We start from the raw sequence: 21,762 nt of genomic DNA on the forward strand, positions 1-21,762 counted from the left end.
TCCCGGAGCTCCTGGCCCTGACCGTCCCTGCCTGGGGTCACCCCCCACCCAGCTGCTGTGCTGGGCCCCAGGCGGGCATTCCCGCCAGAGGGAGGGGCAGTGACTCACAGGCCCTTACCTGCCCGCCTGGCGCCGGGCCAGCCCAAGGTGCTGGAGGGGACGCATTCCAGCTTCCTCCTGGGCCCGCTCAGCCTTCCCGGGGGCTGTCAGCCCCCGCCCCTCCCTGAGGGAGCCCCAAATTCCCCGGAAGCAGGGACTTCCCAGGGCTCTTTTCCTCGGCAGGGGGCTGGTGCTTTCCAGGGGAATGGGTGCTAGGGGTGGGCGTGGGGCTGGATAGCTGAGCGCCCACTTCTGGGGGGGGCTCCAGCACCATTTCTGGGGGAGGGCTCCTGTCTCAGACGGTGGCCCACACCTCTGGGGAGCTGCCCCCCACTCCTGCCTTCTCCCAGGGGCCTGGAGCTGCGGGACATCCACTGCTGCCATTCCCTCCTGCAGACCCAGCCCCCGGCCCCCTCCCCTTGCACCCCGGCCAGGCGGGCACCTGAGCCCACCTGCCCAGTCCTGTCCTGCGCTGGGTGTGTGGAGCCTGCTGGGCGTGTCTCAGCGGATTCCTGGGGCCCGCCCTGCCCACTGCCGCCCACCCGCCCAGGATCTCAGAGAGGCCACGGCTTAAAGCTTGGAGCTGGGAGAGGATCCCCACACCCCAGGAGAAGGAGAGAGGGGCTCACGGTGAGTCCTGGTGGTGGCTGGGCCCACCCTCAGCTCCTGGCCTCTGACTCCCCTGCTGAGTGGGTGCCCATGTCTGGTATGCCTTGGGGACGCAGAGGGACAGGCTTGGGCCTGGCACCCCCATGGAAGGGTGGCTCCTCGGGCTGGGCAGAGCAGTGGGGCAGGCGGGAGGGCACCTCTCGGGGCAGCTGGGCTGTGCACCCCTCCCCTGGGTCCCTGGTTCTTCTGGGAGGGGCTGGGGCAGGATGTGGGGTCCTGGGAGAAGCCCTGCTCCCTGCCACCCCTGCCATTGGGATGGGCCTGCACAGCTTGGGGGAGGCTCCCGCCCGGGACCCTTCCAGAACGTTCCACCTGGACTGTGTCCCTCCCAGAGCCCTAGCCTTCACTAGTGTTTACAGACTGTAGACAGGACTGGGGGAGGGGGTCCTGAGACCAGGTCACTGCAGCACAGGGCCGGCCTGGGTCCCCAGCCTCCCTGACTGCACCCCACCAGACCTGCCCTCGTCTTCAGGTTGGGGGAGGACCAGGCCTTCAACCTGTGTTTCAGAGCAGGAAGTCGGAGTCTGGGAGGGGCAGCTTTCCCTGGGGTAGGGTGGGGGCTGCTGACTGCTGGCTGCTGGCTGGCATGGACACCAGGGCTCTCAGCTTGGGGACAGGGGCTCTCTGGGCCTTTTAAAAATATGTATTTATTTTCCTGGAGCATGATGGCTGGGAGGACCTGGTGGGGGTTGCATTGTTATGTGGAAAACTGGGAAATGTTATGCATGTACAAATTACTGTATTTTACTGTCGACTGTAAACCATTAATCCCCCCTTAAAGAAATTAAAAAATATTTATTTATCTAGGAGAGAGAAAGAGAGACATTGAGAGGGAAAGGGGAGATAGATAGATGATAGAGAGATAGAGAGATAGACAGATAGAGAAAGGAGGGGTTAAACACAGAGATTACAGTGTGCAAGGATCCAGGTTCAAGCCCCCGGTCCCCACCTACAAGGGGCAGCTTCAGGAGTGGTGAAGCAGGGCTGCAGGGGTCTCTCTGTCTCTCTCCCTCCCCCTTCTTCTCAATTTCTCTCTCTGTTTCTGTCCAATAATAAATTAAAAAATCAAAAGGAGGAAAGAGGTGGCTGACCTTGTTCTGTCTCTTGTGAAATACCCCTGCAGGTGGGGAGTGGGGCTTGAACCCAGGTCCTTGCTCATGGTAACTCCTGCGCTTAACCAGGTGCGCCACCGCCCAGCCCCTCTCTCTCAGGCCACTGGGCTCTCTGGGCTTCAGGGACCAGTGCACCCCGGCCAGGCCCAGGGCCGAGGCACACAGTCCACACTCGGGCCAGGCCAGGGCAGGGCAGGGGTGCTCACCCGCTGTCTGTCTGTCTGTCTGTCCCAGGTGACAGTGCTCTGGGATGAACTGGCCTGAGATGAGGCCGCTGCTGCTGCTGTGTGTGGGTGAGTGTCCTTGTCCCCAGCCCTGGCACAGCGGCGGGTGAGAGTTCCAGGTAGGAGGCTCGGACGGTGAACCCCAAGCCTGGCCCTGGGACCTGGTGGCCCCCTGGGCCTTAGGGAGTACAGGCCTTCCGGGAGGGCCCCCAGAGTGTTCACTGCTCCCAGGTCTGTATCCCTCAGCCAGGGGCCGGGCAGCCTGCAGGCTAGAGTAGAAGGCAGCGGGCACCCCCCGACTGCCAGCCCCCCTCCAGCTACCCCCAATCAGGGCCATGACAGGCTCCTGGGCTGAGCATCTCTGGATCAGGGCTGACAACAGAGGGGGAGCCCTGCCCTCTTCTGTTCTGACACAGGACCCCCAAACAGCCCCTGGGGAGTGAGGAGGGGTGGCCGACCTCCAGGGGCTGGCCACTGAGGGTCCCTCTGGGGTGCATCCTGACGGACCCCGTCTGTTCAGTGCTGCCAGGCCTGTGGTGCACCCCCCAAGCCTGCTCCAGGGGCGCCTGCTACCCACCTGTGGGAGACCTGCTGGTCGGGAGGACACACCTGCTCCACGCCTCATCCACCTGTGGCCTGAGCCGGCCTGAGACCTACTGCACCCAGTACGGGGAGGTAGGTGTCCGGCAGGGGTGCACTGGGCCTGGGCGCTTGTGGGGAGCCCTGAGGGGCTAGGGCTTGTGCCTGGAGCCGGTGCTGTGCTTTTGGCTAAGCTGGGGTGCCTCCCCCCCACACACACACACACCACCCCAGGGCGGGAGGAGTGGGCAGGCTGGGGCCTGGCTGTGGGTCAGTGTGAATCACAGTCTATGTGGTCAAAGCTGTTGTTGAGATAGTGGGGGGGGTTTAGGAGACCAAAACTGAGCCCCCCTCGAACCCACAGGGTGGGCTGTGCCAGGGCCCCTCAGCCTGGGCAAGGTCTGTGGTCAGCGGGTCAGGTCTGTGAAGTCAGTTCTGTGGTCTGAGAGGCCAGGTCTGTGGTCTATGGGGTCAGCTCTGTGGTCAGCAGGGTCAGGTGTGTGGTCCGAGGGGTCAGGCATGTGATCAGTGGGCTTGAGTTTGTGGTCGGAGGAGTTGGGTCTGTGGACAGCAGGACAAGTCTGAGGGGTCAGCTCTGTGGTCAGTGGGCTAGAGTCTGTGGTCTGAGTGGTCATGTCTGTGGTTTGAGGGCTTGAGTCTGTGGTCAAAGGGTTCAGCTCTGGCCAGTGTGGTCAGGCCTGTAGTCAGTGGATCAGATGTGAGGGGACAGGACTCCCTGGTCAGAAGCTCCATAGGCTGGTGGGCTCCGCCTCCTGGGACCCCAGGATTAGCCTGGTGCTTGTGCCCACCCAACCCTCACGCCCCTCCTGCGCTCTGGCTCCCTGGAGCTTGTCTTCCTGCCAGACTGCTCCTGGGTCAGAGGCCCAGCCTGTCCAGATGGAGAGCAGGTGTCAGCCAAGTGGACTTGGGCCTGACGGGCTGAACGGACAGCCAGGAGGGTGGGGCTGGGGGTGGAGGGGCGTGGCAGCTCTCAGCTCCCTCCCGGAGACACGTGCACATGGGAGGCCACAGGCTGGGGCTCACATATGGGTAGACACACACACACACACACACACACACACACACACGTACACACATACCACAGAACACGTGTGCACACACTGAGAGACATGGCACAGGCACACACAGGTGGGAGGCAGTGCACATACGGGGAGATGTGACACGTGTCAAACACCCCACACAAGCACACACATGTACATGCATGCGCACACAGAGACACAGCACGTCCTCACGGGTGTACAGGCTGATGCGTGAGGCACACGCCTCCCACATGCAAGCTGACCCCATCTATGATAAGAACGAGGTGTCCCTGAGGCTGGGGGAAGCGCTCAGAGAGGCTCCCCACCCCCGCGGGCTCCGTCCAAGCCGCCTGGGCTCAGGTCCTGCCCAGGCTGGTGACGCAGGGACCTACTTAAAAGTCCTGCCCCAGCCTGCTGGCTCCTTGCCCTGTTACCCGGAGCAGAGCACGTAGCCCCCAGCACCCCGGACCCCCATCCCCCCAGTCCAGGCCAGAGGGCTTCACAGCAGCTGACTGACAAAGTCTGCATCCCAGAGCTGGGAAGCTGAGACGCCAGCCAGTTAAAGACACAAAGGAAAGGATTGTGTTCTGGGGTGGGGGCACCCCACTGCAGCCTGCCCGCTGGGCCTTCCAAGCACATGCTACCACCCTCACAGCGTGAGCCCCAAGACCAGGACGGTGCAGTGTGCAGCTCAGTCCCACTGCTCCCAGGTGACACCGGCATGACCCTTTCCCGGCCACCAGGGCCCTCTCTGCTTTCCCACCAAGCCCTATCCCTGGGACAGCCTGGCCACCTCCGAGCTGGACTCAGCCCCGCTGACCTCCTGTCTGTGTGGCCCAAGAGAAGAAGGACTCTTGCTTCTGGCACTTTCTCGTGGCCGGGTCCACACACAGCTGGCTCCCATCCCCCATGGCCCCCACCAAGTGTTTGGGACAGTGGACAGTCTGCCTGCCCAAGGCTGGGACAGGGCAGGGACCAGAACAGAGTTGGAGTGGCTGATGGCCAGCCTGCCCCCTCGGCCTTGGCCTCAGTCATTGGCACCTCACAGGCCCCCAGATCAGGGGCTGGGGGGGGGCAGACGCCTGGGCAGTGGACACCTGGGACCCTCCAGTCCTCCCCACCTGCTCAGCTGGAGGAGGGGGAGGAGCTGAAGGGAGGAGGGGGAGGAGGAAGGGGAAGGGGGGAGAGAGACAGAAGGAGAGGGAGAGAAAGGAAGAGGGGGTGAGGAGGAGGGAAAGAGAGAAGAGAGGAAGTGGAGGAGAGGGAATAAGGGAGAAGAGGAAGGGGCAGGTGGGGGAAGAAGGGGGGAGGAGAGCTAGCAGGAGGGAGGGGGCAGCTCTGAGCAGCCCTGACTCAGGGCCAGCATGGAATCCCCTGTGACTGGGGGCCCTGTCCTGGGCATGAGGCTGTCACAGACCGCAGGCATCTCTGTCACAGCACTGCACCTGCTCGTCCTCAGGGATGGGTGCTGCTGGGTGCTGCTGGGTGCTGCTGGGTGCCTCTGGGTGTTTCTGGGCACTGTTCTCACCCTCTCGGGGCCTGGGCCCCAGTCGCTGCTCTGTGCTGTGAGCAGGGCCCAGAATGGGGGCCCTAACAGAGGGGTCTCCCAGGGAAGGTGCTGGTCAGGGGCCCCGCTGTGACTGGGCTCTGAGCCCGTCCCCGTCTGTCCCCAGTGGAGGGTCTGTTCTGTGCCCCCTCCCAGCTGGCCCTGAGCCCGTCCCCGTCTGTCCCCAGTGGAGGGTCTGTTCTGTGCCCCCTCCCAGCTGGCCCTGAGTCCGTCCCGTCCCCGTCTGTCCCCCAGTGGAGGGTCTGTTCTGTGCCCCCTCCCAGCTGGCCCTGAGTCCGTCCCGTCCCCGTCTGTCCCCCAGTGGAGGGTCTGTTCTGTGCCCCCTCCCAGCTGGCCCTGAGCCCGTCCCGTCCCCGTCTGTCCCCCAGTGGAGGGTCTGTTCTGTGCCCCCTCCCAGCTGGCCCTGAGTCCGTCCCTGTCCCCCAGTGGAGGGTCTGTTCTGTGCCCCCTCCCAGCTGGCCCTGAGTCCGTCCCTGTCTGTCCCCAGTGGAGGGTCTGTTCTGTGCCCCCTCCCAGCTGGCCCTGGGCCCGTCCCCGTCTGTCCCCCAGTGGAGGGTCTGTTCTGTGCCCCCTCCCAGCTGGCCCTGAGCCCGACCCTGTCCCCCAGTGGAGGGTCTGTTCTGTGCCCCCTCCCAGCTGACCCTGAGCCCATCCCCGTCTGTCCCCCAGTGGAGGGTCTGTTCTGTGCCCCCTCCCAGCTGGCCCTGAGCCCGTCCCGTCCCCGTCTGTCCCCCAGTGGAGGGTCTGTTCTGTGCCCCCTCCCAGCTGGCCCTGAGTCCGTCCCTGTCTGTCCCCAGTGGAGGGTCTGTTCTGTGCCCCCTCCCAGCTGGCCCTGAGCCCGTCCCCGTCTGTCCCCCAGTGGAGGGTCTGTTCTGTGCCCCCTCCCAGCTGGCCCTGAGCCCGTCCCTGTCCCCCAGTGGAGGGTCTGTTCTGTGCCCCCTCCCAGCTGACCCTGAGCCCATCCCCGTCTGTCCCCCAGTGGAGGGTCTGTTCTGTGCCCCCTCCCAGCTGGCCCTGAGCCCGTCCCTGTCGCCCAGTGGCAGGTGAAATGCTGCAGGTGTGACTCCAGGCTGCCGCACAGCTACAATGGCCACCGGGTGGAGAATGTGGCCACATCAGGACCTGCACGCTGGTGGCAGTCCCAGAACGGTGAGCCTCCTCCCCAGGTGTGACCAGCGTGTCAGAACCCTGGACCTTCACAGGTGTTTCTGGGGGCTGGGGTCCAGGTGGCCCCACACTCGAGCCTCACAGGTGCTGTGTTGGGGCTCAGAACAGGGGAGGGGGTCTTCCTTTCACTCCTTGGTCCTGGGAGGCCTGTGGAAAGGCTTTGGGGTGCTGGGTACTGAGCAGAAGGCATGATTGGGACAGACCCCTCTGGCCCCATCCCCTGCAGAGGGAAGGTGTCCCTGGGGTCCCTGGCTCACGTCCCCTCCTGTCCTTCCAGACGTGAGCCCCGTCTCTCTGCAGCTGGACCTGGACGGGAGGCTACAGCTGCATGACATCAGTATGGACTTCAGGGTGAGCCTCTCGGGGTGCTTGGGGGCCCTGCATCAGGGGGTTGGGGCTGGGGGCCTCACGGTCTGGCCTCCCCAGACCAGTGCCCCTCACTCTGAGCTGGATCTGGGGGTCCAGAGCAGCCTCCCTTCCTCCCAGGGCTCAGGTAGAGGGTAGTGGTCTGGGGTAGTGACCAGACTGGTTTCTCCTGGGGCAGTGGCTGACCCAGCTTGGCAGCCTACCCCCAGCCAGGGGTCCCGGCGCTTCTGGACAGTGGACAGGTGTCAGCGGGCACATGGCGTCGGGGCCAGGCTGGACACCCTAGAGCCCCTTTGTCGCTTTCCACGGGCCAGAGGATGTCCAGGGCCTGGCATGTTCCCACATCCCGCCCTCCCTCACGGAGCCCTCATTGGCCCTCCCCACTGGCTCACTGCACCCCTGCCCACTCAGCTCACTGGCCCTCTGCAAATTCAGCACACCCCTGCCTACCCCCATCCCTGCACCCCTCCTCACCCACTCACTGGCCTTCCCCACCTGCTCACTGCACCCCTGCCCGCAGGGCCCACTGCCGGCCGGCCTGCTGATCGAACGCTCGGTGGACAAGGGCAGGACGTGGAGAGTGTACCAGTACCTGGCTGCCGACTGTGAGGCCACCTTCCCGCATGTGCGCCAGGGCCGGCCACAGAGCTGGGGGGACGCACGCTGCCAGCCCCTGCCCCTCAGCCCCGGCAGGTGGCCCGACGGGGGCAAGGTAGGCAGGTGACCCCAAGAGGACCTGCAGTGGACACGCCACACCACTGCTCCCGGAGACCCGAGTCTGGAAGGGCCAGAGTGCTCTCTGCAGACCTCTCTGCTGGTCCTGGAGCGGGCTGCTGGGCACAGGCAGGGGTCACACGGCGGGGCCTAAGGTTGGTGTCCTCCACCCACCATGGGAAGGACAGGCCCGTCTAAAGCCTGACCACGGACTTTGTGGTGACCCACCAGCCAGCCAACCTAGGCCAGGCCACAGCCCTAGGCTGGGGACAGCCCTCCTCCAGCCTCTGCTCCAGAAGCAGCTGAGTCCCCTCTCCCGGGACCACCCACCTCCACCCGGCCTCTCCCCAGCTGTGCCCTGGGGCCAGTGCCCACCCACCTCCCCACAGGCAGGTGCACCCTCCAGTCCCTCAGCCTCCACCTGGGTCCGGGCAGCTTCAGAACCCGGGCGTGACTTCCTGTCGAGGAGGTGGGGGACGGGGCAACGCTGGGGTACGCATGTGACCAAGGAGTGAGACCACATGTGGGGACTCTCACGAGACGCGAACACCCTAGCTCAGGGCCCAGGGAGCACCCCGTCCCCTCCCATGCCCCCCGCCTGGCCCACAGGCTCTCGGGGGGCTGGGTCAGGAGGGTCAGCCTGGGGTGGGTGGGCAGGTGCCGGCTCTCCGCTGAGCCCTCCCCCTGCAGGTGCATCTCAGTCTGCTGGACTTGGCCTCTGGGGTTCCGGCCACTCGAAGCCAGAAGATTCAGGGTGGGTGATTCACCCTCAGGCTGGGGGCGGGGGGCGGTCCTGAGTCCCAGTCCCTTTGCCCCTGGCCCTCTGACCTGCCCTGTGAGCCCAGGGTGTGTGTGTGTGGGGTGCTGGCCCCGGGTTCTAGTCCTGTCCTTTAGTTCCCTCTGGCTTGTGAGCCTGGTGTGTGTGTGTGTGTATACTCTGGCCCTGGGTCCCAGTCTCTCTGCCCTCTGATCTGCCTCATGAGTGCAGAGTGTGTGTGTGTGTGTGTACCCTGGCCCTGGGTCCCAGTCCCCTGCCCTACCCTGTGAGCCCCGGGTTGGGGGGTGGTCCTGGCCCTCAGACCCTCTACCCCTGCCCTGTGAGCTGGGGGGGGCGTGGCCCTGGCCCTGGCCCCAGCCCCTTCTCTCTGTAGTCACCTCCATCCTGCTATGCATGGACCAGGACATAATGGGCCATGTCCTAATGGCAGGTCCCTCCCCCGTGGGAGTATGGGGTCCCCACACCCCCCGGCCTGCCTGCCCTGTGCCCCTCACGCCCCCTGCCTCCCCACAGAGCTGGGAGAGATCACCAACCTGAGGGTGAACTTCACGCACCTGGCGCCCCTGCCCCAGCGCAGCGTCTACCCTCCCAGTGCCTACGTGGCCGTCTCCCGGCTGCGCCTGCAGGGGAGCTGCTTCTGCCACGGCCACGCCGACCGCTGCGCCCCCCCCAGCCCCCCGCCCGGAGCACCCCGTGGTCCTGCCAGCACCCTGCAGGTGCCCACTGGGGGGGGGAGTGGGAGGGTGGCTCCTGGCTGCCTGCCTGCGTGTGACTGGGTACTGTCCTGCCAGCGCCCAGTCCTCTCATGCATGTGGAGGTCTGTGAAGATCCCTCTGGCTACAGGTGGGGCTGTGGGTGCAGGGCAGGTGGGGCTCCCTGCTCCCTGCCTGTGGAGTGGGGGGAGGCTGCTCCCGGGCTCTCCTGGGGGCTCAACCTGGGGGCAGGACTGCGTCCCTGGTGGGTGGGGCTTCCTGGACCCCTCGGATGACTGGCCGCCCCCACAGGTGCACGAGGCCTGTGTCTGCCAGCACAACACGGCAGGACCCAACTGTGAGCGCTGTGCCCCTCTCTTTAATGACCGGCCCTGGGCACCCGCAGATGACCAGGACCCCCACGCGTGCCAGAGTGAGCGGGGCCTCCCTGAGGGGCAGGGGCCGGGGCTGGGGACCCTGATAGGGTAGGAAACCCTGAGGGGCTGGGACCACTCCCAGAAACAGGATTGGAAACTGGGCTAGAGACTGGGGCTCCCCGATAGAGGGTGGGGACCCCTGAGAGGCTGGGCCAGGGCACCACCCGGGAAGGAGGGGTTGAGGTCATGACACCCTGCCGTCCGGACTGGCCTTGCTCTGGGGGGCTGTCTGGTCATGCCCCCATCCCCCCAGCCCTCCTCAGCTGGCCTGGAGGACAAGGCTTGGCCAGGTCTCACAGCACTCAGCCGCCTTCCCTGCTGCCCCTGCCCCCACCTGTCTGCAGCCCCTGGGGGCAGGACCAGGGGGCGAAGAGGGTAGGAGCTCAGGGAGACCCTGGCCGCGTAGCAAGGCTGCTGGGCCTGGCCCCCAGGGGTGGACATCAGCGGACCCTCCCTCCCAGGGTGCGACTGCAACGGCCACTCAGAGACCTGCCACTTCGACCCAGCGGCGCTGGAGGCCAGCGGGGGGGCGCATGGGGGCGTGTGTGACGACTGCCAGGACCACACGGAGGGCCCCCACTGCGAGCACTGCCAGCTGCACTACTTCCGGAACCGGAGGCCTGGCGCGCCCGCCCAAGAGGCCTGCATCCGTGAGGGCCCGGACGTGGGCGGGGAGGGGCACTGTGCCCCTGAGCCAGCGGGGGGGGGGGGGGGGAGTGGCAGAGATGGCTCAGCCACCAGCACCGCTGGGTGACTGAGCAGGCCCTCTCAGCCTCTGTGCCTCAGTTTCCTTGTCCTGGCTCCAGCTCAGGCCGCCCTCAGGCCAGCACATGGGAGACAGAGAGGCCCCCAGCTCACTGTCACTGTGCCCTCCTCACAGGGCAGGGGCAGGTCCCAGGGCCCCTCAGAGCCATCACGTCCCCAGAGACTTTGAGTGACAGCACACAGGCTCCAGGAGAAGCAGTGCAGGGGGCTAGAGCATCCACCAGAGGCTGGGGTCTGCGGGCCAGGGTGAGGTCTCAGGGAGCCCCCTCCAGCGCTCTGTCCGCAGGAAGACTGCTGTCACAGACCAACTGCCAGGCCAGGAGCACCTCTGAGGGGGACGAAGCAAGTGTTAGCATGCCTTCACTCACTCACTCACTCACTCACTCACTCACTCACTCACTCACTCTCCCAACCCACATGAATTACTCGTGTGTGTGTGTGTGTGTGTGTGTGTGTGTGGGAGGGGGGGGTTATACCTCCCAACAACTCAGAGTCAAGGTAGTAGCCAGTATCTCAGGGCACCCACCCTCACAGGACACCCAGCACCACAGGGCACCCACCCTCACAGGACACCCAGCACCACAGGGCACCCACTCTCACAGGGCACCCACCCTACAGGGCACCCAGCACCACAGGGCACCCACTCTCACAGGGCACCCACCCTACAGGGCACCCAGCACCACAGGGCACCCACTCTCACAGGGCACCCACCCTACAGGGCACCCAGCACCACAGGGGACCCATCCTCACAGAACCCACCCTCACAGACACCCACCCCCACAGGCACCCACCCTCACAGGCACCCACCCTCACAGGCACCCACCCTCACGGGCACCCACCCTCACGGGCACCCACCCTCACAGACACCCACCCTCACAGACACCCACCCTCACAGGCACCCACCTTCACAGGCACCCACCCTCACGGGCACCCACCCTCACAGACACCCACCCTCACAGACACTCACCCTCACGGGCACCCACCCTCACAGACACTCACCCTCACGGGCACCCACCCTCACAGACACCCACCCTCACGGGCACCCACCCTCACAGACACCCACCCTCACAGGGCACCCACCCTCACGGACACCCACCCTCACGGACACCCACCCTCACGGACACCCACCCTCACGGGCACCCACCCTCACAGACACCCACCCTCACAGACACCCACCCTCACAGACACCCACCCTCACGGGCACCCACCCTCACAGACACCCACCCTCACGGGCACCCACCCTCACGGACACCCACCCTCACAGGGCACCCACCCTCACGGGCACCCACCCTCACAGACACCCACCCTCACAGACACCCACCCTCACGGACACCCACCCTCACGGACACCCACCCTCACGGACACCCACCCTCACAGACACCCACCCTCACTCACAGACACCCACCCTCACAGGCACCCACCCTCACAGGCAGCCACCCTCACAGACACCCACCCTCACGGACACCCACCCTCACGGACACCCACCCTCACGGACACCCACCCTCACGGGCACCCACCCTCACAGACACCCACCCTCACAGACACCCACCCTCACAGACACCCACCCTCACAGACACCCACCCTCACAGACACCCACCCTCACAGGCACCCACCCTCACAGACACCCACCCTCACAGACACCCACCCTCACAGACACCCACCCTCACAGGCACCCACCCTCACAGGCAGCCACCCTCACAGACACCCACCCTCACAGGCACCCACCCTCACAGGGCACCCACCCTCACGGGCACCCACCCTCACAGACACCCACCCTCACAGACACCCACCCTCACAGACACCCACCCTCACAGGCACCCACCCTCACAGACACCCACCCTCACAGGCACCCACCCTCACAGACACCCACCCTCACAGGCACCCACCCTCACAGACACCCACCCTCACTCACAGACACCCACCCTCACAGGCACCCACCCTCACAGACACCCACCCTCACAGGCACCCACCCTCACAGGCACCCACCCTCACAGACACCCACCCTCACAGGCACCCACCCTCACAGACACCCACCCTCACAGACACCCACCCTCACAGACACCCACCCTCACAGGCACCCACCCTCACAGACACCCACCCTCACAGACACCCACCCTCACAGACACCCACCCTCACAGACACCCACCCTCACAGACACCCACCCTCACAGACACCCACCCTCACGGGCACCCACCCTCACAGACACCCACCCTCACAGGCACCCACCCTCACAGACACCCACCCTCACAGACACCCACCCTCACAGACACCCACCCTCACAGACACCCACCCTCACAGGGCACCCACCCTCACAGACACCCACCCTCACAGGCACCCACCCTCACAGACACCCACCCTCACGGGCACCCACCCTCACAGACACCCACCCTCACAGACACCCACCCTCACAGACACCCACCCTCACAGGGCACCCACCCTCACAGACACCCACCCTCACAGGGCACCCACCCTCACAGACACCCACCCTCACAGGCACCCACCCTCACAGACACCCACCCTCACGGGCACCCACCCTCACGGACACCCACCCTCACAGGGCACCCACCCTCACAGACACCCACCCTCACGGGCACCCACCCTCACAGACACCCACCCTCACAGACACCCACCCTCACGGGCACCCACCCTCACAGACACCCACCCTCACAGGGCACCCACCCTCACAGACACCCACCCTCACAGACACCCACCCTCACAGACACCCACCCTCACGGGCACCCACCCTCACAGACACCCACCCTCACAGACACCCACCCTCACAGACACCCACCCTCACGGGCACCCACCCTCACAGACACCCACCCTCACAGACACCCACCCTCACGGGCACCCACCCTCACAGACACCCACCCTCACAGACACCCACCCTCACGGGCACCCACCCTCACAGACACCCACCCTCACAGGGCACCCACCCTCACAGACACCCACCCTCACAGACACCCACCCTCACGGGCACCCACCCTCACAGACACCCACCCTCACAGACACCCACCCTCACGGACACCCACCCTCACGGACACCCACCCTCACGGGCATGCTGCCCACCCTCACGCTCACACCTCAGGTCCTGGTCCGGGTGAGGCCCCTCAGAGCGCACAGGGTCTGAGCTGCTGGGCAGAGGCTCCCGGAGCAGGGCTGGGCTCGCGATCTCTCAGTGTCTCGGTGTCTCCGTCTCTGCCCTGTCCCCAGCCTGTGAGTGTGACCCGGATGGGGCGGTGCCCGGGGCCCCCTGCGACCGGCTGAGCGGGCAGTGCGTGTGCAAGGACCACGTGCAGGGGGAGCGCTGCGACCTGTGCAAGCCGGGTTTCACAGCCCTCAGCCAAGCCAACCCGCAGGGCTGCCGCCGTGAGTGGGGGGGGGCTCGCGACTGGGGCGTCCCTGGGGGGCCGGCCGCAGGCGCAGGCGACTCACCTCCCCCCTCCACGGCAGGCTGCGAATGCAGCGTCCTGGGGTCCCGGCGGGACATGCCCTGTGACGAGGAGAGCGGACGCTGCCTGTGTCTGCCCCACGTGGTGGGTCCCCAGTGTGACCAGTGTGCCCCCCTCCACTGGAAGCTGGCCAGCGGCCGGGGCTGCGAGCCCTGTGCCTGTGACCCCCACAACTCACTCGGCCCCCAGTGCGACCAGGTGAGGGGCCGCCACGCCCAGCTCGGGGAGGTGCACGGGTCCCTGTCCCCTGGGGTGGACACGGGGGCTCGAACCTCATCCTCATCTCCGCTGCTGTGGCCGTGCGTCAGGGTGGGGGCCGGGAGCAGGGGCCTGGGGCTCACCTCCCTCCCCCCCAGTTCACAGGGCAGTGCCCCTGTCGGGACGGTTTCGGGGGCCTGACGTGCCACGCCGCCGCCATCCGCCAGTGTCCCCCAGGCTCGTACGGGGACCTGGCCGCCGGATGCAGAGGTACTTGCCACCCAGCAGCCTCTGGGGCTCATGGTGAGGGGCACCCACGCTGGCCATGCGGCTGTGGCCGTGAGCACGGCCGGGACTGCCCAGTGAGGCCCTGCACTGCCGCCCACGTCTCCTTGTCCCCACTTCCCCAAACCCTCTGATGGGAACTTGGGTCCTGGGGGGCCGGAGCGTGTCCCTTGTGTGGGCCTCAGTCTCCTCACGGGGACGCTCAGCACTTCACCGCAGGAGCTGCCGTCTTACCTGAGAGGGGACCCGGCAGTGGCTGTGTGCTGGGGTGGGGGAGCTTGGCAGGTGGCACTGGGGTCCTGGCATGGAGCAGGAGTGCCACCGGGAGGCTGCACCCCTCATGCGGGAGGCACCCAGTCTGTGCCCACCTGCCCGCGTCCCTGACTGGTGGCTTCTTTCTCCCCAGCCTGTGACTGTGACTCCCGGGGCACCGAGGGCCGGGTCTGTGACAGGACGTCTGGCCACTGCCTGTGCAGGCCGGGCCTGACCGGGACCCGCTGTGACCAGTGCCAGCGTGGCTTTTGTGACGGCTTCCCCGCGTGCGTGGCCTGCCACCCCTGCTTCCAGGCCTTCGATGCCGACCTCCGCGGCCTGGCTCGGCGACTCCGCGGCCTTCACAACGTCAGCACCGGCCCCGGGGACCACGGCCTGGCTGCCCGCTTGCGGGATGCCCGGGGCCAGCTGGAGCAGGTGCGGGCCGCGCTGGGCGGTGCTGCCGGTGCTGAGCGGGACGTGGCACGGCTGCGGGACACCGTGTCCTCCCTCAGGTAGCCCCGCCATCCCAGCTCCTGGGCTCGCTGCCCACTCACCACGCCCTCTGGTGGGCAGGGGCCGGGGGCGGGTGGTGGGACAGTGTGGGGCTCATGGGTCCTGGAGGGGAGATGGTGCTTCCAGATCCCATGCTGCACGGGTCAGGGCTGTCCTCAGGTCAGAGGCAGTGCTGCAGCCTGTCTATACCTGACCCCCAACCCTGTCCCCCCACCCCAGTCTCTGGGTGCCCTGCCCCCCGTTACTCCCCCACCCCAGTCTCTGGGTGCCCTGCCCCCTGTGTTACTGAAGCCCCTCTGGCCTCAGGCGGGCCGTCCATGATCTGCAGCTGGACACACCCCTGGAGGAGGAGAGCCTGGCCCTCCCAGGATCCCTGGAGCAAGTGGCCCGGGGGCTGCACCATCTCCTCCTGCTCTACCAGGACAGGAGAGAGCAGCTCCAGACAGTCAGCAGCACCGACCCCTCAGGTGACAGCTCAGCACCCACCTGGCCCACCTGGCCCCTCTGTCCTCCCTGCCCCCTCCTCCTGTCCCCTCCTGGACCCCTCAGGTGAGCTCAGCACCCACCTGGCCCACCTGGCCCCTCTGTCCTCCCTGCCCCCTCCTCCCGTCCCCTCCCGTGCCCCTCAGCCCCAGGCAGACACCCAGCTCCCCCTCGCAGGTGCCCTCCGGGTGCTGGCCCAGGCCCACCAGCGCTCCTCCCAGGCTGCTCAACAGGTGGCCGACGGTGCCCGCCAGTTGCTAAGGACCAGGGAGAGCCGTCGGGAGGCCGAGGGGCTTCAGCTGGGGGCCATGGGGACCTCGGGATCCGGGGGCCCCCAGCTGGCCGCCCTGAGGCGGGAGATGGCGTCCCTGCCCGACCTGACCCCCTCCATCAACAAGGTGACCCTTCAGGGAGCCCCGCCGTCCCCAGCTCAGCACGTCCCCCCCCCCCCCCCCCCGGCCCCGCTGGCCCTCACCGCTGACCCTGGCAAGGGACGCCCCTGGGGCCTGCTGCTGTGAATTCCGGCTACCCCAGGGGTGCAGTGGCGGGGGCCCTGGGTCACCCTGACGCCCCCTTCTCCGCAGCTCTGCGGGGGCTCCCGGCAGATGCCCTGCACCCCAGAAGCGTGTCCCGGAGAGCTGTGTCCTCGTGACAACGGCACGGCCTGTGGGCCCCACTGCAGGGGCGCCCTCCCCAGGGCGGGTGGGGCCCTGCGCACGGCGGGCCAGGTGGCCGAGCGGCTTCGGGGCTTCGATGCCCAGCTCCAGCAGACCCGGCAGATGGTGGGTGCGGCCGGAGGGCAGGGCGCGCCAGGCAGGGGTGGGGGCCGTCCGGGGATGCCAGGTGCCCAGCCTGAGGCTGCTCACAAGCGAGCCCTGGGCGTCGGTGCCGGTTCCTTGGGTTTCCCAAGACTCTGGGCCATGCGGGGCTGGGTGCTGTCGCCAGGGCGTCTTGGCGGACGGTGGCCAGGCACTGACCGGCCCTCTGTGGGCAGATCCGGGCCGCGGAGGAGGCCGCCTCGCAGGTGCGCTCCGAGGCTCAGCGCCTGCAGACCCAGGTGGGCGCCAGCCGCTCGCAGATGGAGCAGGACGTGGGCCGCGCCCAGCAGCTCATCCAGCAGGTGCGGGCCTTCCTCACAGGTGAGTCAACCTGCGCGGTACCTGCTGGGCCCTCGGCCCCTTCTACCTGGGCCCGCAAGGCCCCGCCCCCTCCTAGACCCCGCCCTTCCTTCTATGGGCCCCGCCCCCATTGGGGAACACACCCCTCCTCCCTTGGGCCACGCCCCCAACTCTGAGTCCCGCCCCTCTCCCTGGTCCCCGCCCCTCTCGACCTAGGCCTCGCCCCCTCTAATGACCGCCCCTCCCATGGCCCACGCCCCTCCCACGGCCCACGCCCCTCCAGGGACCACGCCCCTCCGACCTGGGTCACGCCCATTCCTGGACCACGCCTCTCCTCCCTGGCCACGCCCTTCCAGAGACCACGCCTCTCCTCCCTGGCCACGCCCCTCCTCCATGGCCACGCCCATTCCGGGACCTCTCTGTTCCTCCCTTGGTCCCCACCCCTCCCATGGACCACGCCCCCAGCCTCGGGTCACGCCCTCCCGGGACCCCGCCCCTGACCCCGCCCCTCCCCTGGGCCGCCCCCCCCCAGCCCCATCAGACCCGCCAGCTCTCCCGGGTCCTTCCATGGCATCTGCTTTGCAGACCCGGGCACGGCCGCCGCCACCATCCAGGAGGTCAGTGAGGCGGTGCTGGCTTTGTGGCTGCCCACTGACTCGGCCACAGTGCTGCAGAAGATGGACGAGGTGCAGGCCCTGGCCGCCAGGCTGCCCAACGTGGACCGCGTGCTGTCCCAGACTCAGCAGGACATCGCGAGGGCCCGCAGGCTGCAGGCCGAGGCCGAGCAGGCCAGGTGGGCACCGGGCAGGGGCTGGGTGGGTGCCAGATGGGGCTGGGTGGACCTGGGCGGGGGCCGGGTGAGTGCCAGGCAGGGGCTGGGTGGGTGCTGGGTGGGGTTGGGTGCAGCCTGGCCAGGGGCTGGGTGGGTGCCAGATGGGGCTGGGTGGACCTGGGTGGGGGCCGGGTGAGTGCCAGGCAGGGGCTGGGTGGGCACCATGTGACATCCTAGGTGCCCTGTGGAAGGCTGGCGGGTGCAGGGCTCTCCCGTTCTCTGCTAGGCGGGCGCCCCAGCTGTCACTCCCTCCACCAGGAGCAGAGCCCACGCGGCTGAGGCCCGGGTGGAGGAGGTGGCCGGCAGCCTTCGCCAGGGATCTGCGGCGCTGCAGGAGGCCCAGGACACCATGCAGGGCACCGGCCGCTCCCTGAAGCTCATCCAGGACCGGGTGGCCGAGGTGAGTCCCCACGGAAGCTGCGGGCAGCCCTCGGAAGAGGCCGGAGAGCGGCGTGCGGGTGGCTGGGGCTCAGGCTGAGTCATGGGGCTCTGCTCCCTGGCTGGTGCCAAGGTGGCCAACCACCTGCCATGGCAGGGCCCAGCGCCGGCAGCCACCCAGGGGAGCAGAGGCTGCAGTAGCGTCCAGGCCGGGGGGCCGTCGCCTGGTCCCGGCACTCCCTGTCCCTCTCCACAGGTGCAGCAGGTGCTGGGCCCAGCAGAGAGGCTGGTGAAGGGCCTGGCGCAGCAGCTGGGCGGCTTCCGTGCCCGCGTGGAGGAGCTGGGCCGCCGGGCCGGGCAGCAGCGGGCACAGGCCACCCAGGCCCGGCAGCTTGCGAGGGACGCCAGGCAGCAGGCACTCAGCACCCAGGAGGTGCGGACGGGGTGGGCGCTCTGGAGTGGGCGGGAGGGCGGAGTCCTCGGAGAGTGGCCGGAGTGCCGGGTGGTGAGGGCAGCACAGGGCCCGTCCTGGAGCTGGGCTGACTCGGCTGTGCAGATGCATGACTCTGGGGTCAGGTGCAGGTTCCCCAGGTCCCAGCACCACAGCCCCACTGCCCGCATGGCGGCCTCCTGTCCCCGGGCAGCACCCAGTGTCCGTGGGCAGCACCCAGTGTTCTCAGGAAGCACCCAGTGTCCTTGGGCAGCACCCAGTGTCTGTGGGCAGAACCCAGTGTCCTTGGGCAGCACCCAGTGTTCTCAGGAAGCACCCAGTATCTGTGGGCAGCACCCAGTGTTCTCACGAAGCACCCAGTGTCCTTGGGCAGCACCCAGTGTCCTTGGGCAGCACCCAGTGTTCTCAGGAAGCACCCAGTATCTGTGGGCAGCACCCAGTGTTCTCACGAAGCACCCAGTGTCCTTGGGCATCACCCAGTGTCCTTGGGCAGCACCCAGTGTCCTCAGAAAGCACCCAGTGTCTTTGGGTGGCACCCAGTGTCCCGGGAGGGGGCCCGTAGGAGTTGGGGTGGAGCCCAGTGCCCGGGAGCTGCTCTGTGGGCAACCATGGGGCAGCTCCCTCAGGTGGGCCCTGGGGGTCACTGCCTGTCCTCCTCAGGGCCTGCAGAGTCTGAAGCGCAGATACACAGAGCTGAAGGCACGGCTGGGGGGGCGCCCTGCGCTGGGCGAGCAGGGAGGCCGCATCCTGGGTGTGAAGACAGAGGCGGAGAGGCTGTTTGGGGAGACCGTGGACATGATGGACAGGATGAGAGGTGAGGGCTGAGGGCGGAGATGAGAGGTGAGGGTGGAGGTGAGGGCAGAGGTGAGGATGGGGTGAGAGGTCCCACAGTGTGAGGTGGTGTACTGGCTGTGGCACACGAATGTCCGTGTGGCCAGGACCCCCCTGGCTGCAGGCACTGCTTTTCCCCGTAGGCTGTGTGGGGCTCATGCCCTGGGGGCCCCGGGGTGGGGCTGGGGGCAGCTGCGTGGAACCTGTGGGCTTTTGGGGTCAGCTGCCCCTGCAGGCACATGTCTTCAGTGGGAAGAGGACAAACCCCTACGGGGAGGAGACACAGGGGGTGCAGGGAGGGCTGGACCCCCTCCATGAGGCTCGAGGAGAGGTGGGGAGCAGGGGGCCGGGGCCTTGGATGCGAGGGAAATGGGCAGTGGCCAGAGCCCTGGACAAGAGGCGGTGTGGAGGGTGGGGGCTTCGGGAGTGGGTCTCCCCTACTCCTGGGCTCAAGCCGGGGGTGTGGGGGCTCCAGGGGCTCCAGCCTGGGCTTCTGGAGGCAGAGGGGCGTCTCCTGCTCCGTGCGCAGAGCAGAGGAAAGGGCTGTCGTGACTGGCTCCCCATCGCCAGGCAGCAACAGTGGGGCAGTGGGGGTGGGGCCCAGAGCAGGGGGCGCAGGGACTCGGTGGGGCCGGGGCTCCCCTGCAGGGGCAGCTCCGGGCGGGGGGCCTGCATGGCTGGGGTTCTCACGCCCCCCTGTGCCCACAGACCTGGAGGAGGAGCTGGGGCGGGGCAGCAGAGCCGTGGTCCTGCGCTCAGCTGACCTGGCGGGGCTGGAGAGGCGCGTGGAGCAGATCCGGGACCACATCAACACACGCGTGCTTTACTATGCCACTTGCCAGTGAAGTCGTGCGCCCTGCAGGCCTCACTCACCCACCTCACCCAGCCTCTCACTTGCCAGAGGGGCCCAGGCCCTCACCTGAGACTCAGAGCCTGCACTGCCGTGGGCTGGGCAGGTGTGTGCTTGGTCTTCACCTGGCACGCTGGGTGATCAGTCTGGGGTCAGCCTCCATGAGGCCCAGACCCGAGGTGGCCTTGTCGTCAAACCAGAGACCCTGAGGAGGGAGCCTGTCCGCCCGTCTGCCCTCCGGCCCGCTCTCCATCCCCAGCCTGAGCCCTGTTCCTCGAACCCCTGCCCTGTGAAGCAATAAAAGCTCATGTCAGCAGCACGTGGGTCCCTGCCATCTGCCTCCTGCGGGGGTCTGGGCGCCTCTGCCACACCTACTGCCCAGGGGCCTGGCTGCCCACTCTGCTCCACCTGCTGGGGGTCCCCAAGTGTGTGTCAGGCTAGAGGGGCTGTGTGCACCCTTCTTTCCAGAGCGGGAGAGGAGACCAGGGAGAAGGTGTCCCAGTCGGGGAGTTTCTGGGTGTGTGGGGAGCTGGAGTGTGTGTGGGGAGAGGAGGCTGTGTGCCCCCACCCGCTGTCCCGGGTCCTGAGCTCCTGGTCCTGGCTGCCCCCCACCTGCTGTCCCGGGTCCTGAGCTCCTGGTCCTGGCTGCCCCCCACCCGCTGTCCTGGGTCCCAAGCTCCTGGTCCTGGCTGTGTGCCCCCACCCGCTGTCCCGGGTCCTGAGCTCCTGGTCCTGGCTGCCCCCCACCCGCTGTCCCGGGTCCTGAGCTCCTGGTCCTGGCTGTGTGCCCCCACCCGCTGTCCCGGGTCCCGAGCTCCTGGTCCTGGCTGTGTGCCCCCACCCGCCATCCCGGGTCCTGAGCTCCTGGTCCTGGCTGCCCCCCACCCGCCGTCCCGGGTCCTGAGCTCCTGGTCCTGGCTGTCCCCCCACCCACTGTCCCAGGTCCCGAGCTCCTGGTCCTGGCTGTGTGCCCCCACCTGCTGTCCCGGGTCCTGAGCTCCTGGTCCTGGCTGCCCCCCACCCGCCGTCCCGGGTCCCGAGCTCCTGGTCCTGGCTGCCCCCCACCCGCCATCCCAGGTCCCGAGCTCCTGGTCCTGGCTGGCCCCCACCCGCTGTCCTGGGTCCTGAGCTCCTGGTCCTGGCTGCCCCCCACCTGCTGTCCCGGGTCCCGAGCTCCTGGTCCTGGCTGCCCCCCACCCGCTGTCCCGGGTCCCAAGCTCCTGGTCCTGGCTGTGTGCCCCCACCCGCTGTCCCGGGTCTCGAGCTCCTGGTCCTGGCTGCCCCCCACCCGCCGTCCCGGGTCCCAAGCTCCTGGTCCTGGCTGTGTGCCCCCACCCGCCATCCCGGGTCCTGAGCTCCTGGTCCTGGCTGCCCCCACCTGCTGTCCCGGGTCCTGAGCTCCTGGTCCTGGCTGCCCCCCACCCGCCGTCCCGGGTCCTGAGCTCCTGGTCCTGGCTGTCCCCCCACCCACTGTCCCAGGTCCCGAGCTCCTGGTCCTGGCTGTGTGCCCCCACCCGCTGTCCCGGGTCTCGAGCTCCTGGTCCTGGCTGCCCCCCACCCGCCGTCCCGGGTCCCAAGCTCCTGGTCCTGGCTGTGTGCCCCCACCCGCCATCCCGGGTCCTGAGCTCCTGGTCCTGGCTGCCCCCACCTGCTGTCCCGGGTCCTGAGCTCCTGGTCCTGGCTGCCCCCCACCCGCCGTCCCGGGTCCTGAGCTCCTGGTCCTGGCTGTCCCCCCACCCACTGTCCCAGGTCCCGAGCTCCTGGTCCTGGCTGTGTGCCCCCACCTGCTGTCCCGGGTCCTGAGCTCCTGGTCCTGGCTGCCCCCCACCCGCCGTCCCGGGTCCCGAGCTCCTGGTCCTGGCTGCCCCCACCTGCTGTCCTGGGTCCTGAGCTCCTGGTCCTGGCTG

At 67.7% G+C, this 21,762-nt stretch overlaps 1 protein-coding gene across 2 annotated transcripts; it reads left to right on the top strand.

Annotated features, from left to right (window-relative positions):
• The first annotated feature begins 204 nt into the window (after window positions 1–204).
• Window positions 205–20,171, top strand: LAMB3 (laminin subunit beta 3). 2 transcript variants are annotated; one of them, XM_060184823.1, is made up of 23 exons: window positions 205–729; window positions 2,115–2,173; window positions 2,625–2,779; window positions 6,328–6,439; window positions 6,735–6,808; window positions 7,344–7,535; window positions 8,228–8,291; window positions 8,829–9,031; window positions 9,320–9,440; window positions 9,906–10,094; window positions 13,423–13,578; window positions 13,663–13,859; window positions 14,018–14,129; window positions 14,551–14,911; window positions 15,219–15,379; window positions 15,573–15,793; window positions 15,980–16,177; window positions 16,390–16,534; window positions 17,099–17,306; window positions 17,604–17,745; window positions 17,980–18,156; window positions 18,835–18,988; window positions 19,714–20,171. In XM_060184823.1, the coding sequence occupies exons 2-23, from the start codon at window positions 2,131–2,133 to the stop codon at window positions 19,848–19,850; spliced, it is 3,522 nt and encodes a 1,173-aa protein (XP_060040806.1). In that variant the 5' UTR covers window positions 205–729; window positions 2,115–2,130; the 3' UTR covers window positions 19,851–20,171. The 2 variants fall into 2 exon arrangements, with proteins under 2 accessions (XP_060040806.1, XP_060040807.1); XM_060184824.1 differs by lacking the exon at window positions 205–729 and adding an exon at window positions 787–805.
• Window positions 20,172–21,762: the final 1,591 nt, after the last annotated feature.

Source organism: Erinaceus europaeus, unplaced genomic scaffold, assembly GCF_950295315.1.
Source record: "Erinaceus europaeus unplaced genomic scaffold, mEriEur2.1 scaffold_836, whole genome shotgun sequence".
In the NCBI taxonomy this organism is placed as follows: domain Eukaryota; kingdom Metazoa; phylum Chordata; class Mammalia; order Eulipotyphla; family Erinaceidae; genus Erinaceus; species Erinaceus europaeus.

Bases quoted from the DNA above. Each gene is read 5' to 3' on its own strand.
- LAMB3 (XM_060184823.1), top strand. From the start codon at position 2,131: ATGAACTGGCCTGAGATGAGGCCGCTGCTGCTGCTGTGTGTGG. The intron at 17,746-17,979 runs GTGAGTCCCCAC...CCCTCTCCACAG, and splicing joins TCCAGGACCGGGTGGCCGAG to GTGCAGCAGGTGCTGGGCCC. The intron at 18,989-19,713 runs GTGAGGGCTGAG...CTGTGCCCACAG, and splicing joins CATGATGGACAGGATGAGAG to ACCTGGAGGAGGAGCTGGGG.